Source organism: Brienomyrus brachyistius, chromosome 15, assembly GCF_023856365.1.
Source record: "Brienomyrus brachyistius isolate T26 chromosome 15, BBRACH_0.4, whole genome shotgun sequence".
Taxonomy (NCBI): Eukaryota; Metazoa; Chordata; class Actinopteri; order Osteoglossiformes; family Mormyridae; genus Brienomyrus; species Brienomyrus brachyistius.
The window spans coordinates 23,476,690-23,490,045 of NC_064547.1; the positions used below are offsets into that span (position 1 = coordinate 23,476,690).

Genomic DNA, 13,356 nt, shown 5'->3' on the forward strand with positions numbered 1-13,356 from the left:
AGGCTTCTGCGCTCAAAATCCACATGCCATCCTAATTGTGCAATAGTTCACTGAGAAATATTACTTTATCTGTAACCAATGATGCATGTAACAGCTGCAGTTATCTGCTCTGATGATGTAATCATGCATTGTAACAAGTGTATTTCGAATTTGAATGTTATGTGAAATTCAGCATCTAATGCTGTAAGTCCACTATTTTTTGTGGCTTTGAGTAGTATTTAACCCTTGTATCTAAGCACTTCGTTAGGACTGAGGAACCTTCACATCTGTGCCATAGGTGGTGGTGTGTCTTCTGGTGACTGACTTTCTGGCTTTAAAGAAGAAATAAAGCAGCATACACATTTCTCCAGTTTTAGCCACATCCACTAATATTCTGTATGACTTGCCTCCAATGCAGATGGCGCACTGTCGCATAGCATGGCGATGGCAGGGCAGAATGAGGATTTTATTTGGGTTCAGGTTTTATATTATGGTGGTGAGAAACTAAAAAGGCAGCAGTTTTGCGTTCAGCACCTGGGAGAAATGAGCCATCGGGTCTTGGGAAAGCCTACAAGTGGGACCTGAGAGCAAGGTCTAGGGCCACGGGACCAAAGAGAAGTTACGGTAATCGGGTACATATGATTTTAGGTCCCTGTAAACAAATATAAAAAACAAGCCTAATTGCCTTCCTGTAACTATGGGATTGTCTCAATATACTGGGCGCAGTAACACTGTTTAAAAGGATGGTGGCATCACAGTACCAATAATACAACAAGCAGAATGTTTGCTATGATCCTTGAAATAAATGCCTCACAGGGTGATGTATGATTTTAACATGGACCATAAGGCACCACATGAACTGATGCTAAAAAACATGTTAATGCTCAAAATGTTTTCATTTAATGATTAAAAGATAATCTGAGGTCTCTCTAGAGAGGTAATAATAAAAAGCTACATACTGAAATCTTTACTCGTATATATATTTAGTATTTTTAGAAAAACCTGGCATTTTTTCCACTCCCAACCTATGCCAGTGTATTCATTGATCATACAGAAATCTGTGAACTGTGATATATAACAGCACTATAAAACTGAATTGAAATGGTACATAATACTAGAGCTGGGCTATTTACTTGAATTTTAATTTCAATTACAATTTTGGTTTCCAAAGATTATCAATATAAAATCGAGATACGAATATTGTGCTGCATTTCATTTCAGGGCGATGCTCCTGTTTCGTCTTATTAATCCAGTGACCCCTTCCTAGCCCCTTATTTATTTCTCAGTTGAATTTCATTTAGAGTTCATGGAAATCCACTTTTAAAAAGTGAAGTTTATAAAAGGTATAATAAATGCATATTTCCAAAGTCAATGAGTCATAATCATAATAAATAATTGTGATTATGATTTTTGCCATAATCGAGCAGCCTGATAAATACTAAAATCAACAGCAGCATTAATGTTATTTTTTAATCTATAATTATGCTACAATAGGATTAGCTTTGATTATGATGATTAGCTATCATCTTCTAAATAGCAGGTTACTGGAGGAAAAACCTACGGATTTCAAACGTGAATTGCTTTTTGAACAAATACTACCTACCCAATATAGCAGGAACCTCAAAACAACTTATATGAGCTATGCATCATTCTATAATGTTAGGATGCTTAAACTGCTGCCCCCGCGACCCGACCCGGAAAAGCGGTAGATAATGGATGGATGGATGTTACCGATATACCTAAAATGTATTTCACTTTCAGAACGAATAAAATCTAAGTACAATTTTCCTGTTCAAGGATTAACAAAGGTGACAGATCATTGTGGCAATTATCCTAAAAAATCTATTATTGCTGGATTATTAATATTAATGTAATGATAATCTCTGTCCATTAACATGATGGCTCAGTGGGTAGCGCCGGTGTCTTGCGCCTCCAGCGTTGGGAGTGTGAATCTTGCCTCTGCTTTTTCTCCCTCTGGAAGTCATGTGGGTTAGGAGTCTGTTAAAGTGCGTGTGGGCTGTGCGATGGCCTGACTTCCTGTGCTGCGTATCCTCCAAAGCAGTGTTTCCCAACCCAGTTCTAGGGGAACCCCGGACCACATTTTTACTCCCTCCCAGCTCCCAGCCAATCAGGAACATTGTGAATGTGTGCGGGGAGCTGAAAGGAAGCAAAAACGTGGACTGTCCGGGGTTCCCCGAAGACTGGGTTGGAAAACACTGCTCTAAAGACCACCGTCACCCTGCCCAGGATGAGCCGCTGGAAGCCGATGGATGAAGGAATCACAGTCTTAATACGTGTATATTTTATTTGAGTACAGTTTTCATATGAAAATAGTGTGTCGGGCTTATACAATGCTCTTGCTGTACAATCTGCATGTAGGTACAAGTATACTTGAAAGTGTGTGTTTAAAGTCCTAAAAGCCGAAGCAATGGTAGACAGAAATAAAAACAAACCGTCAAGCACAGAGACTGCAAGATAAATTACATGGCTTATTAGTATAAAAAAAATAGCCTGGGAAACATGCCACACTATCCAGTAGTGAGGTCTGGAAGCATACAATGGTGCTTTCTCGTATATTTCTGGTCATATTTGTAGGCCAACGTGTAATTAAAAAACAAAGTAACATGACTAAAAACTAAAAAATATTCTGACATGAATACTGCTAGTGCTTTATTAGCCAAGATAATATCGAGTTTCCAAAGCACAGAGCAAAAATAAATTAATACCAACACCAAGGAGTCCTGAGGAGCTAACAGGTTCCTCTCGATTTAGCAGTCTTACTGGAAACTAAATTTGTTATCATTTATTATTAATGATGTTAACCTGGAATAAAGAAAACCTGACAGTCTGTCAAGATGATTGACCACAGAGTGCAAAGGGATCATGAACCTGCTGTTCAGGGCTAGTTTCAAGGTCATTTAACGGCGGTTGCATGTATGATGATGACTATGTCTGGATTATTCTAACTTTATGTTTATTTACTTCGCCTTAATTTAACATTAGACATGTTAAATATTCAGTTCCAGAGGTTTCCATTCAAGTTTCCACACTGTACGAGATGATTTATAAACTGACCTGATCATTTTGATGGTTTTAAGACGTTTGTACAGTGTTCGGAGGTTTTCAGAAGTTCCTGCAGTTGGTACTGTTCTCACTGGGAGATAAACTGCAGTGTGTTCTGCATGTCAATGAAGGTCATTCAGGTCCGCTCAGCCACAGCGGAGACTCAGCCAAAGGGTCCACGCGGTATGTAGTGTACAGAAGGGTGAGCCGTGGTGGAGATGTAGCAGCTTCCTGTGTCAGTCCTGCCCGCACCCACATCAGCACTTTGCGTGACTAAAGTTCAGTAGCCAATCCGGTAAAAAGCAGCATGCCTCCAACAGCCCTCTCACACACTCAGATGCAACAATGAAGCGAAAGACACTTAAAAACAGAAGTATTTACACCTTTTACGTGGAAATGCCTGTAAAAATGTTAATATACATTGTACTTTTTTAAAATTTTCCATGTTATTTCCGAATCACACCTTTCTACATTGAAAACACACATGCCTTGTCTCTGTCAAGTAGCACTGTATTGAGTAAATACAGATCAGAAACCTAAAGTCGGGGGGGAAGCTTGATTTACACTACCATTTTTCCTGAAACTCAGAGAGATCCAGATGGCTTTGTTGTACAGTCATGTGTCATCATTCTTTTGTGATGTTAACATTTTTTTCCTTTTTTAAGTAAATATATACCAAATAGGATAAAAACTGGCACAGACAAGAGACCTCCTGCCAACTGAACGAAGCTCAGCAAAGTGCTTATTTAAAGTAGTGCATGTGGATGCTACTTTAATTCTGTGAAGCTTCTGGAAACTTCTGACGATACACATAACACAACCTTAAAAACCAGACATAAGAACAGTACCATTATTCTTACACAAACCACTCAGTGCCTCAATACAGGTTTATCCAACACAATCCCTGTAACATTACGAGGTACATACAGCATTTAAAAAAATTCAGCAAACCCCTCTGGGTATTTCATTACCCCTGTAAGAAAGTTGCCTTTTTATTTATTGATTTATACACGTTCATACTGGTGTTAGGGCGCCCCCCCCCCCAGATGTTACTTGAAACAGGTTAAAGGTCAGGGAAGCGACTAGGGTCCTCTTTGTAGTCGTTGGGGATGTTGAAAATGGATTCTTCAAAGTCATCGTACCGAAACTCCTGAAATGTTACAGTTGCTGTGATGGTTGGAAACACAGGGATGTCTGGATAGAAGGAACACAGGATTATTTCAGCATTAAACATAATACTGAGCATTCCTTTATGATGTGGGTTTGCAATACACGCACATACACATTATATAAGCTAGATTATGAAATCTGCACAACAAAACGTGTGACCCACAATGTTTTACTTTAAGGAGTAGACTACTATAACATCATTCTGTCATGTTTAGTTGGTCATTTGAACTACACAAGAGCAATATCTTGTATGAGAAAACATCTCTACTGAACAAAACATGTAATGTTTGCTCCTGACAGGGCATCATTCCGATCCATGAAGAAGGCATTCATCACAACCATGTGCCCCTATTAAAAGCATGACTAACGAAGAAGCCTATTTACTGTTTTAGCTACAAGGCCTGCTAAGCTAATAAGGCTAACTTGCTGTTCTTTTACAGATTCTCCAGCAACATCACAGCTTGCTATACAAAATCCCAGGTATCATTATACCGACTGGCTAGTTTGGTGCCGTCTCCCGTAAGAGTCTTTGTTAGCTACTTTTGACAGTAGCTATTGTTCTTTCTTCTTGTTATGCTTGAAGCAAATGCCACCAAATGTAAAAATATAGTTTTGAAATAATTTCTTTTATAACATTTAAAAATTTTTTATATATAAAACGCAGTTCTCAAGCAGTAAAGAAACAGGTATAATTTTCCATGTCAAGTGTGGCTAATACACAAGGATTTATATTTTGTGGAGAATGAACTGGTTCTAGTTTTAGGTAATAGTATATATATATATATATATATATACACACACACACACACACACACACACACATATATACATATATATATATATTTTAATAAGCAATACTTAAAACAAGGGCACATATGACTCATACTAATGCATTAACAAAGAGTAAGAAATAAAGGACCTACCTAGTTTGACTGGAAATCCAGGAGGGAGTTTCATTTGGACAAATTCTCTGAGTTTGTTAAAGTGCTTAAAGGGAGCGATGACCTCTAATACATTCAGTAACCTGAAGAATGAACACACAGACAAACACAGGTCAACTATGTAAACTCAATTTTACTGGGTTCTGTCTTAACTTAAACTTTAAACTACAACTGAAGCTCTTTCAGTACGAGCAGTTCAGAATAGAGAGCATGAAGCCACACACTCTTAACACAAACAGCAACTATGCAAGTTCATTTCTGCAAGATGTAAAAATGTCATTAATGGATACTATAAGCCTGCTTTCTTTAGATGGGCTGCTCACAGTTTTGCTTAACATGCACAAAAAGTTACAGCCTCCCATAGTGCATATCAACATTGCACTTTCTCCCTACTGTGCTGTGAGCTTTATGTTACTGATAATGTTGATTGATTCCACCCAAATGCATTTTTCCTTGTATATGAGAATGTCTCCACTTGTGTTTGTTTACAGCACTTTACCTTCCCAAAGTGTGATAAGGATGGGTGAGGGCAAATATGAAACATAAGCCTGATGGGTTGGGGGTATTCAGGAGAAATAAGCCCAACTTCAGACAGTTACAGTGTTTGGTAGCAGCGTGTGGGATTTGGGCTACAGGGAGTGAAACAAAAGGGGCAGACGAATAAATGGGGTTGATAAACAGGTACTAAAAAAAACACTTCAGAGGGGGTGGTGTATGGCTTCTCAACCAGAAGGTTGTTGGTTCAAACCCCACTGAGTAATCATATCACCATTGGGCCCTTGAGCAAGGTCATTAACTCTAAGTACTCTAGGGATGCCATAAAAATGGTTTGTCCTGCACTTTGACCTCAAGCTAAAAAATACAATGTATCAAAATGCAATCTCCTTTCTGCTTACAGCTCAGATACTGCTAAGTGAAAGTTCTTTTTTGCTGGCAGCTTATTTTAAGTTTTCAGAAACATTATATAGAATAATTCATGTCCATAACCCCAGGTGAGCTTGGAGCTTGCCCCAGGAAGCAGACATCATGAGACAGAGGACTAGTGAAGGGCATGCACTCACAAAAAGATAAAAAGAAACCCCTTAGAGAGACCACAGCCCTTCTTGAACTGTAGGAGGAAAACCTTTGCAAACACAGTTGAAAATATCCAAATGTCACAAAAAACACACAGTGAGGGCAGAAGTCAAACCCCCATCTCTATAGTGTCCAACTCAAAAAAACTAGCAAAGAAGCCCTTCATTGTATTTAAACAAATAGAGGTGGGGAGGATTGAGGTTTGGCAGTCACGAATGATACGTTACATAACAATTACTTGATGCTGTCACGCTATTTTGGAAAAGTGAGACTCGTTTAGTGAGCAGTCGTAGGAGAAGCACTTACGATTCAATGCCGAGGGGGAAATCCTGGCTCATAGCCACGGTGGCTTTGAAATTCTTCTTGCTTTCTTTGCAGACCAACTCTCTGCCCAGATGGGGAGCCCTTCAAACATACCCAGCACAAGCCATGGCGTGTAAGGCAAACATCAACGTTATGGCCAAGATTAAAGATTGCAAAAAAAAATGTCATAAGGATAAAAAAAACTTCTCTGGTTGAACAACGACATGGGCTGGTTTGTCTCTGAGGTTTGTGGCTATGAATTTAGCACTGATAACTATCCATTAGCTAATTCTGAGAAGGATATTTGTTTGTCTTAATAAGTAGCTGCTTGCACTCTTGGTCGCACACATTGAAGAAGGCTGGAATGTACTACACCTATGGTGGATCTATAATAAAAATAATGTCAATGGTAAGAAGTACTCTATCAAATGTCTCTTCCATATCTTCAATGGAACACGACATCAATGGTTAAGAGGAGGCCAATAAGCTAGTATGCTAATGCTAAATGCTAATGCTAAATGCTCTGAGGGGACACCTGAGGATTTCATATGAGCCTATAAAATACCAGCAGTTGGAATTCAAGACATGTAAGCAGTACTGAAGTGAGGGACTGACATCTGCCTTTTCAACCAGTCCCAAATCACCCATTGCCTTAGCTCAGCAGCATTCCTCTCGAGAAGGTTATGCTCAAGTCTGTGAATGCTGAACAGGTAAAATCCCCCGAAACAGTACGTACTTTCCATTCTCTGCGTTGATGTACTCCTCCCATGAGATGGTGGTGGGTGATGGGGCAGTCAGGGACTGTCTTCTCGCCGGCTGACGTAAGAATGAAAGAACAGACATCAGCACATGGAGGCTGGAAAACTGCTTCAAAAGGAGTCACACTTAAGAGCACTCAAGTACACATACCACTAAAATACACACAAAGAACCACTTATATAAACTGAAAGGGTCATCTAACTCTATCCCTTGTTCAGAAATGAGGGGCTACTTATGAACTGGCATCAGTTTTTATCATTTTTTGTATTCATGCCTTTTTTCGCTCCTGAGGAAAGGCAGGCCGCTGCAGAGTGCAGGGCTGCCGTTCACAAGGCCTGCATCACCAGCAGTGCCTACGTCTCCCCAGTTTCATCTCCTGGATCCTATTGCTCAAAAAGTTTAAACTGGATGGAAATGATCCTATTTAGAAATCCCATGTTTAGTTATCCTGGGTCAGGTTATCTTTGTGCCGTTTTTTCAAAGCAACACTGGACTGGGTCACCATGATCACAATACAGATTTTTCAAGAGCATCAAATCTGGATTAGCAGTGTTCTAAATGGGATGACATATCACAATGTAGACAATGAAGAGACAGAAAACAGCACAATAAAATAATTTTAACACCCACTTCTATCTTCAATTACCTTAAAACTGTCAAAATTCTCATCTGACGCACAAAAAATAAATATTAACAAAGAAATACTCATTTTCTACAAATACATTGTGGATATTTTGAACACGCTTTTTAAAATCATAAAAAGTCAAAATTCTCAACAGTTAAAATAAAGAACTTTTGGAGTTCTTCATTTGTGGAAAGATCTTTTTGGATGTAGTTGTTAGAAACTACTTTTGAATCTGATGATTGTGGCATTGCAATTAAATATACAGTGATGAATGACAGTTCAAATGAAATATATTTTTGTTTGATATTAACAGTTGTTTGTGGGATTATTTATAGTGACATTTTATTTGTACTGTACTGTAATGAACGGCTTAATAGGTAGCGTAATGCCTACTTTAATTGCTATAGTGATGAAGCAGATAAACAAATCAAGCACAGAATATAAGTAAACGTATGCATACTACATGATAAATAAGTTGTATTCTATGAACAAGTTTATAATTTAATTACATTTTGTTCCTGAAATCCACCTTGAATTCACCCTTCAGCTGGAATCAGAAAAATCCTGATTTTTTGGATCAAATGTATTCAATCCTGCTGAAATGTTTTAAAAAGCACATACTGAAGATTTAATAGAGATCAAAATCAAGACTGGATTACGTGATTTAATCCGATTTCAGAATCCCGTTTTTTCTTTTGAACAACTCATTTTCAAGCTCTGATACAATTTGATAGCTGATATCCAATCAGATGACTACTGAAGAACGGGGCCCTGATCCTCTTCATGCTGCATCATGACCTTATACTGGCACATCAGCAGATCCCTGCCTGCTTTATAACTGTCAGCTCAACTGAGTCATATGTCCATTCAAACCCACTACACAGAGATATATAACCTGATATATATTCTTAAGACTACAATTAGATCCCTTAGTGTTTATTAAATTTGTTCCAGTTCTTTCTTGCAAATCCCATACAAAATAATCTGTGTTTTTGGGTTTGTAATGGAATGCAGGAGCAGGCATGGCGACTGTCTAAAAATGTCGTTCCTGTGATAATGGAGCTGTAGAGGCCTGGTGTGAATACGGGAGCACAAAGACCATCAGACTTGCCGTAGCCCGCCCCCCCTCCCCCCATCCATGGCAATGATTTAACTCCACTGTCATGGTGTTAACAGAAAAAGTGACCTTCAGAGCACAAACGTTAAGTCTTCCAGTTTCCCACAGTTCACTGGTGCAAACTCGAGGCAGGCACTCAGTCAGTAATGCGGCAGCTATGCATATGCAGTGAAGCATACAGAAAACTGGGATTAAAACCAGGACTGTTGAACTAGGACTGTGTGCAGTAATTTACGAGGCTGGGAATACCAATTAGCAGGAGAGCTCTGTTATGCACATGGAAAAGTTCAGCACCTTCCCCAAAGGGGCCGTGGGAGTGGGTTGGGACAGCTTAACTCGATATTTGAGAAGAAATATCAAAATAAGAGAGCAGAGGATGTCAAAGACTAGCAAAACTCTGAGGGAGACTGGCTGTAGCCTGTAAAAGTGAGGTTCTGAGATTCACCTCAAAGTTCTGCTCTATGAGGTTCCCCCTTTGCTGAGACTCACCTCAAAGTTCTGCTCTAAGAGGTTCCCCCTTTGCTGAGACTCACCTCAAAGTTCTGCTCTATGAGGTTCCCCCTTTGCTGAGACTCACCTCAAAGTTCTGCTCTATGAGGTTCCCCCTTTGCTGAGACTCACCTCAAAGTTCTGCTCTATGAGGTTCCCCCTTTGCTGAGACTCACCTCAAAGTTCTGCTCTATGAGGTTCCCCCCTTTGCTTAGGCTCTCCATGATGGCCTTGTTCCGCAGGATGTCCTCCTCACTCAGGTGTTCCCGGCGCTTCCTGGACTCCAGCACCAGGCCGTTGACAGAGTAGAAATCTGCTAGGAAATTCCCAACTCTCTCCTGCAGAGACATTGCAAAGACGACTTCATTAATTCTTCGAGGGTCGGTATGGAAAAGCGGTATGTAACATTAATATCCATGGTTAAAGGCATATAACTGAAAGCTCGGAAATCTCGCTACCGTTTTGTCCTCTCTGAAGAGCCAGCCAGTCTGTGCCCGGGAGAAGGTAATGGATTTGGTAGAGAGGGTGGCTGAGTAAATATCGCTGCTCATTAAAATGTCCACCTCTTCTTCTGTCTCCATCTCTGACTCCTGAAAGAAAAAAAAAAGTCTACATTAGGGCTGGTTGGCACCTACTGCAGTGGTGAATGCACCACAGCGTCGGACTGTCCACAGCCCAGAGGACGTTCCTGCCTCACTGTGCCCGGTTGCCATGTAATTTGATGCCAGGATGCCCGGGCCTGGGTGGTGCTGTAGCGTGATGCTGCTCACGTTTATGAAGAATGGATCAGAGAGGGCACAAAAGGTGTTTATATACAATCTTTCCTGATCTTCTTCCTGACTTCCTGCTACTTTCCCCCTGGCCAATGCACAATCGAGGGACGCTTGTGTCACAGAACACAAGTTTTTTCGATTTTTGCCTGGCATGTGATCCCCAAATGCGGTTTTCGCGTCAGTAGTAGATCAGTAGTAAAACAACCCTTAGGATGTTACTGGGCACCATAAGTGAACATCACACTAACCGACGCTAACAGACACATTAGACACTATTGTGGGCATTAGACTGGCATCTTTGTACAATAATACTCAACATCAACCTATAATACAATAAAAACTGCAATATGATCCAACAATTTTTTTCCTCAGGAATCCAATACTAAGTTCCAATTGGCTTCAAAAAAGATGCATTTTACATTTATTTAGCAGACAAAGTGATGTAAAAAAGGAAGGTCTGCCAGTCCCTGAAGTGCTTGAGGTTAAAGGCCCAGTGCAGACATCACTACTCATTAGAATTGCACCAGGTACCTTTGGATCACGGGCATTTTTTATCCTTGGAAGGTAGCTACATTTCACCAATAGCATGTGTTGCTATTGGGTAACACATGTTGCAGTTAAAGGAGGAGCCTCTTACTTCATGGTGTATCCTCTGGTACACCTTCTGCTCGTTGTCAAGAACTACAAAGGACTCGGAGGGTGCAGCTTCCCCGTTGAAGATGAAGCTGAGGTCTCCTCGTTGGCACTTCATGTCTGTGAAGTCTATGAGGGTGGTGTCGAGTCTGAAGGGTCAATGGGGGGGAGGAAAGTTCAGACACTTTGAACTATTCAGGCTGGATTTTAGTTGAAAGGCAGCATTGCCGGTGAAAGCAGGGGATGCGCTTCCTTATAAATTACACTGAACAGCAGGTGAGTTTACAAATGGAAGGCAAATGAAGTCAGCAGCCCTGGAAATATACAGCTAAATATGCCGGTGGCACAGTTGCGCAGCCTGGAAGGTGAAGGCCCCTGAAGACCTGCAAATCTGGAACGTTCCCACCTATCAAGTCTATTGTTTCTGAGGTGAGCCTGTTAATAAGACCGCAAAGCCAATTACTCGTCGAATTCCCATTTCCGACGGCAGCACTATGACACTGCATGCCTTGGTCTGGTAGGAGAAAAACCTGCATCTTAGAAGCAAACTGGGCTACCCATTTATGAATCTATTTTCCCCATAGTTAACCTATACTGTGATCTCTTAAGAAGGCTACAAAAACATGGCATTTTGTCCATCCATCCAAATTAAGGTTCTCTTATCATTCACCCTTGCTTATCAAACAATGAAAATAAATCTTCACCTTATTGGTATTTTCGAAGGTTGAAAAGAAAAGGTGTGACACAGCCGAGATGCAGGAACTAAAGCTAGTATAGGAATCCTTGAAAAACATACCTGATATTGATACCCTGTTTGTAGATCTTACAGGCATCAGAAGGCAAAATTCGGGAAAGCAAAGGCACTAAAACGAAAAGAGAAACAAATCACGAAAAATAAAAAACGTTCATGAAGGACCTTGTTCAGAGCATGTTCTGTGCTCCATGTTGTAATGTTTAAGGCTACGTTCACATTACCAGGCTGAAATGACTCAAATCAGACTTTTTTTGCCTTAATATAATGTTAACATGATGTTTTCAGGCCTGTGTGGAGGCAGAAATCAGATCTTTTCAAATCAGATACACATCCAATTCATGGCCCTGTGACATGGGTGAGAACAGTCAGATCAGAATTCATGTGGGTTTTTTGCCTATACGTATGCGCTGAGTATTTTTGTTATTGATGACGCAGACGACTCATGCAAAAATGTATCAGTGTGTGCATGCGTGCCGTTCCGGGGGGTAGCTGTGTTCACATTACAGTCACTTGTACTTATGAATGTGAACCATCAAGACAGGCAAATCCGACCTGAGCTAAAAATTGGAACTGAACAATAAGGCTTGTACCGTGAATGCAGGCTACGTGTTTGTATGTTTGTCTGACTATTGCACATCTATTGTTACTTATTTATTTTTGTTTATCTGTTGCATCTTTGCTCTGGGTGTGTGAACGACTAAGCAGCCAGTAAAACATCTGGCATTAGGTTGACAACAAATGCTGTGACAACCCCTTTGCTGTAGTGATACATTTATACAAATTCAAAAACCAAAATGGAACAATGCACACATAAAAATACACACAAAAGAATGATGAATTCTTGAAACAACTCCCCCCTCTTCAAATAGAGGCATATTAATAAAATTTGTCCACATAATATATTTCGATAATATAATATCAGAAAATTAATTCATTTGTTGTCATTAGTTGTTTATTACATCATATGTAACCACACACGAGTGGGGCAGTGAAACAGGAATGATAATTAAGCCTGACACATTTTTATTTAAACACTGGGGATGCTCCATACTCCAGCAATGCTTGAAGCACTCAGACTTTATACAGTGAAGTGTGCTGGGCTGCACATCATCAAACTCGACCTTTTGATGAATAATTTACACGCATCCTCGTTTTAAATTCTTAAGTTAGATCATCATTCATTCCGAATTACATCTTTGTTTCTTATATATTATAACAATACACTTCCATGTTTGACAACTAAGGTTTCATCCATGTCTGGAGTGTCATGGTACAAAAGCAAGAATGTGTATTTTCTAACCACTGGGTGGAGCAACTATCAGTTGGCGCACCATGTCACAGTTAAGGACCACCGCATCATCCTCCTTGGTGAAGAAGTGATTTGCGGGTTTTACCTTGACCGGCGTGCATTTCTCGGTACTTCTGCTGTAGCCACCGAATTAAGCCAGTTATTCCACTATGACAGCGCAAATGAGATCCTGGATCAGTCAGTGCACAAAATCTCATCATGCTCACCTGCCCTTAATGGAAACTTTTTATCTATTTTAGTTCAAAGCGGGTGGAACAGCAGATCGATGGCAAAAGTTCTCTCTGCAACCAGCAGGGCGGTGCCTTTGATCCTGTGTGTACTCTCCATACTCTCACTCAGCCTTCCTCTTGACACTCTAAGGACCAAA

The 13,356-nt window shown here is 40.2% G+C and overlaps 1 protein-coding gene across 1 annotated transcript in view; it reads right to left on the reverse strand.

The window, feature by feature from the left end:
* Nucleotides 1–2,266: 2,266 nt before the first annotated feature.
* The window catches only part of ankrd13c (ankyrin repeat domain 13C), a 40,200-nt gene continuing 29,110 nt past the window's right edge, over nt 2,267–13,356 (reverse strand). Inside the window, exons 6-13 of the mRNA XM_048975968.1 lie at nt 11,723–11,789; nt 10,931–11,075; nt 9,979–10,110; nt 9,697–9,858; nt 7,267–7,346; nt 6,534–6,632; nt 5,136–5,236; nt 2,267–4,236 (exon numbers count right to left, since the gene is read on the reverse strand). Coding sequence (XP_048831925.1) covers nt 4,106–4,236; nt 5,136–5,236; nt 6,534–6,632; nt 7,267–7,346; nt 9,697–9,858; nt 9,979–10,110; nt 10,931–11,075; nt 11,723–11,789 — 917 coding nt within the window. The 3' untranslated portion in view covers nt 2,267–4,105. The remainder of the gene's footprint in view (nt 4,237–5,135; nt 5,237–6,533; nt 6,633–7,266; nt 7,347–9,696; nt 9,859–9,978; nt 10,111–10,930; nt 11,076–11,722; nt 11,790–13,356) is intronic.